The 2,712-nt window shown below is 64.3% G+C and overlaps 1 protein-coding gene across 1 annotated transcript in view; it reads right to left on the bottom strand.

Moving 5' to 3' along the window:
- Positions 1–2,712, bottom strand: part of MTSS1L (metastasis suppressor 1-like) — a gene marked incomplete at its 3' end in the record, with an annotated part of 19,811 nt that overhangs the window by 9,548 nt on the left and 7,551 nt on the right. The window contains exons 8-10 of the mRNA XM_010850849.1: positions 1,903–2,060; positions 1,615–1,722; positions 508–758 (exon numbers count right to left, since the gene is read on the bottom strand). Of these exons, the coding sequence (XP_010849151.1) occupies positions 508–758; positions 1,615–1,722; positions 1,903–2,060 (517 nt within the window). The remainder of the gene's footprint in view (positions 1–507; positions 759–1,614; positions 1,723–1,902; positions 2,061–2,712) is intronic.

The following is a 2,712-nucleotide window of genomic DNA, read 5'->3' as shown; positions in this document are numbered from 1 at the left end:
GGGTCTCCCCACCAGTAACCTGCTCTGTGCTCAAAGCCCCCCCGCAGGAAGCCTTGAATCTAGACCCCTCCCAGGAAGCGCCCCTGACCCCGAGCCTGCCTGCTGGTCAGGCAGGACCCCGGCCCCGCCCTGGCCCTGCACGGCCCCCAGGGCCAGCTTGGGCTGAGGGTTGGCCCTGGGCAGCTGCCCAGGCGCAGCTCTCAGGAACCAGCCAGGCCGCAGTGCCCACAGGTAAGCTTAGAGCCTCTGCATACGCTCCTGAAAGCCTCCATGGCCTTCCCCACCTCAGATTCTTCCTGCTGCCCAGACTGTGCTAGGCCTGGCTGAGCTGAGAGGTTAATGCTGGGATTCTGTACCTCAGCTTCCCTCTCCATTGGAACAGAGACAAGATCATACCGGATAGAATGGTGTTAGGATTCAATGAGGAAAATGCAGAAAGCATTTAACAGGCAGCTGGCGCACCCTCTGCTGCTGCTGCTGCCCCGCAGCCTGTCCCTACGCCTGCGCTAGCAGCGGTCGTGCAGTGCGAGTGTATTTTCTCTAGATTCCTTGATGATGCAGCAGTTGCATGAATTCTGGGGCCACAAAGCAATTCCTGATACACTTCTGGGCGGGGCTTCCCCCATTCCTTTTCCCTGCCCCGCCCAGTCCCCCACTGACCTGCACATGCTGGACTTCCGGGAGCTGGAGCTGCTAGGCGATGAGGGTGGGGTCTGGTATGACCAGCTGTAGTCTGAGCCCTTCAGGTCTGTGATCACCTGGGCAGGGACATGGATGGGGTCACTGGGGGCAGCCCAGCCCCGAAGAAAGCCTCATCACTTTCCTGAGTCTCCCTCCAGAGGGCTGGCGGGGTCTTCCCAATTGAGAACCAGGCCCCAGAGGAGATCTTGGGGATACGGAAGCCCTCTGTGTTCCAGCCTTTTCCTAATGCCAGCTCCTCACTCAGGGACAAGAGGCAGGGCTGCTAGAAAGTGGGGGGATGCTGGGGAGGTTGTGCCCTCTCTGCTTCTCAGGGATGCTGGCCCAGCCAGGACACAGAGGAACCTGGTGCTCCTGAGGACTCCTTGGGGCTGGCGGAGGAGTCAGACCAGAGTGGCCATGCAAGACCATGGGGTCCAACCCTGGCTCTGCTCTGCCCTCAGGCAAGCCGCTGCTTCTCTCTGAGCCCCAGTTTTCTCCTGGGAAATGCAGCTGCTCCTTCCTGTCTTAGAGGGCGTGGAGGTGACTGAACTAGGTGACCCGTGGGAAGGGCTCGGCTAGGGCTGGGCGCACAGTGAGGCCGAGTGAGAGGAGCACCACGGCGCTGTCAGCGAGGACTGCGAGCATAGGGGGCAGCTGCACATGTGTGCATGGGGCTGGCGGGTGTGGGCATGGAGGCCGGAGGCACCATCAGGACTGGCTTGCTCGGAGCCTGGCCCTGCGGATCCGGGACGTCCAGCCGTCTGCTCTGTGTGAGGCCCTGCTGGGTCCCGGGCACACACCCTGCTCGTGTGGGCAGGTGCCCCTAGAACTCACAGGGGTGGCCTTCTGTGCCCAGCTGATCCCCCCAACGTTTTCCCATTGCCTCCTCCGTTGTCCCCAACCAAGGCGGGCCGTCCCCGGGGCTGGCCGCACCTGCTCGCTGGCGGGGGGCAGCTTGTGCGGCTCCGCGGTCAGCACCACCAGGTCGTCGATGATGCCCTGCAGGTGGGTGATCTCCCCCAGCATGGTCAGCTCGCCGTTCTGACGGGGCAGTGAGTCAGCCTCCTGGGCCTCCCTGCCCGGCCACCCCTCCCTCGCCCTTCCCCCCGGCCCACGTGGCTTGGGCCATGGTCCTCAGGACCTCTCGGGATTTGTGAGGGCCCCTCAACTGGCCCAGTCGTGGAGATGCTAAGAAGGCCTCTGTGTCCCCGCGGGACCCACCACCACGGGCTGCAGGAACGTGATGAAGGTGCAGAAGCGGCCACGCTCCTCAATCAGGGCCCGGCGCACTGCCTGCTTCTCTGTCTCCTCCAGCAGCAGGTACATGTCATTCACATCCTGCAGGGCGCTGTCCAGCTGGGGCTGCAGGTCTCCTTTCCCTGGGGGGTGGGGAGGAGAGGCCGCGCTGGGGACGCGGGCCTGACTTGCTGCATCCAAGGCTCAGGCCCCGAGGTGGGATCCCTGGCCGTGAGGCTGGGCACTTCCGGGGGAGCCTGGGGACCGGGGAGGGCAGCTGGGACGCCAGGGCTCGTGGAAAGGCTGGTCCCCAGCGCAGGCAGAGAGGACAGACAGGCACACAGGAAAGACACCAAAGCTGCAAAGCCACCCAGTTCCTGGGGCGAGCAGAACCTTGGGCAGCCCTGGGGCCACCCGGAGCAGCTGTGCTCAGTGGAGTCAGGCGGAGGCCTCCGGGAGAGCAGAAGCTTCTGCCCCCAGGGACACCCTCACTGCCTGTGGGGTGAGGCCCCTCCCCTCCCGGGCTCAGGGAGGGGGCGTGGAAGCTGAACAGAGTAGAGCATGGGGCAGGGCTGCAGGCCAGGCCACGACAGAGGCGGGGTCCAGGAGCACTGGGGCTGGGCCCAGGGCATGGGAAAGGGGGTGTCTCATGGGGGTCCCCACTTGGCTCAGGAATGATGCACAAGAACAGCAGGAGCGACACAAAGATGCAGCGAAAGAACCACAGAGAGCGAGAAGAGAATGGAGAGGAGACAGTGAGAAGGGCGTTGGGGGCGCGGCGGAGCAGGAGGGAAG

This window comes from Bison bison, unplaced genomic scaffold (genome assembly GCF_000754665.1).
Source record: "Bison bison bison isolate TAMUID 2011002044 unplaced genomic scaffold, Bison_UMD1.0 scf7180017864295, whole genome shotgun sequence".
Classification (NCBI taxonomy): domain Eukaryota; kingdom Metazoa; phylum Chordata; class Mammalia; order Artiodactyla; family Bovidae; genus Bison; species Bison bison.
This window is presented reverse-complemented; position numbering and strand designations above follow the sequence as displayed.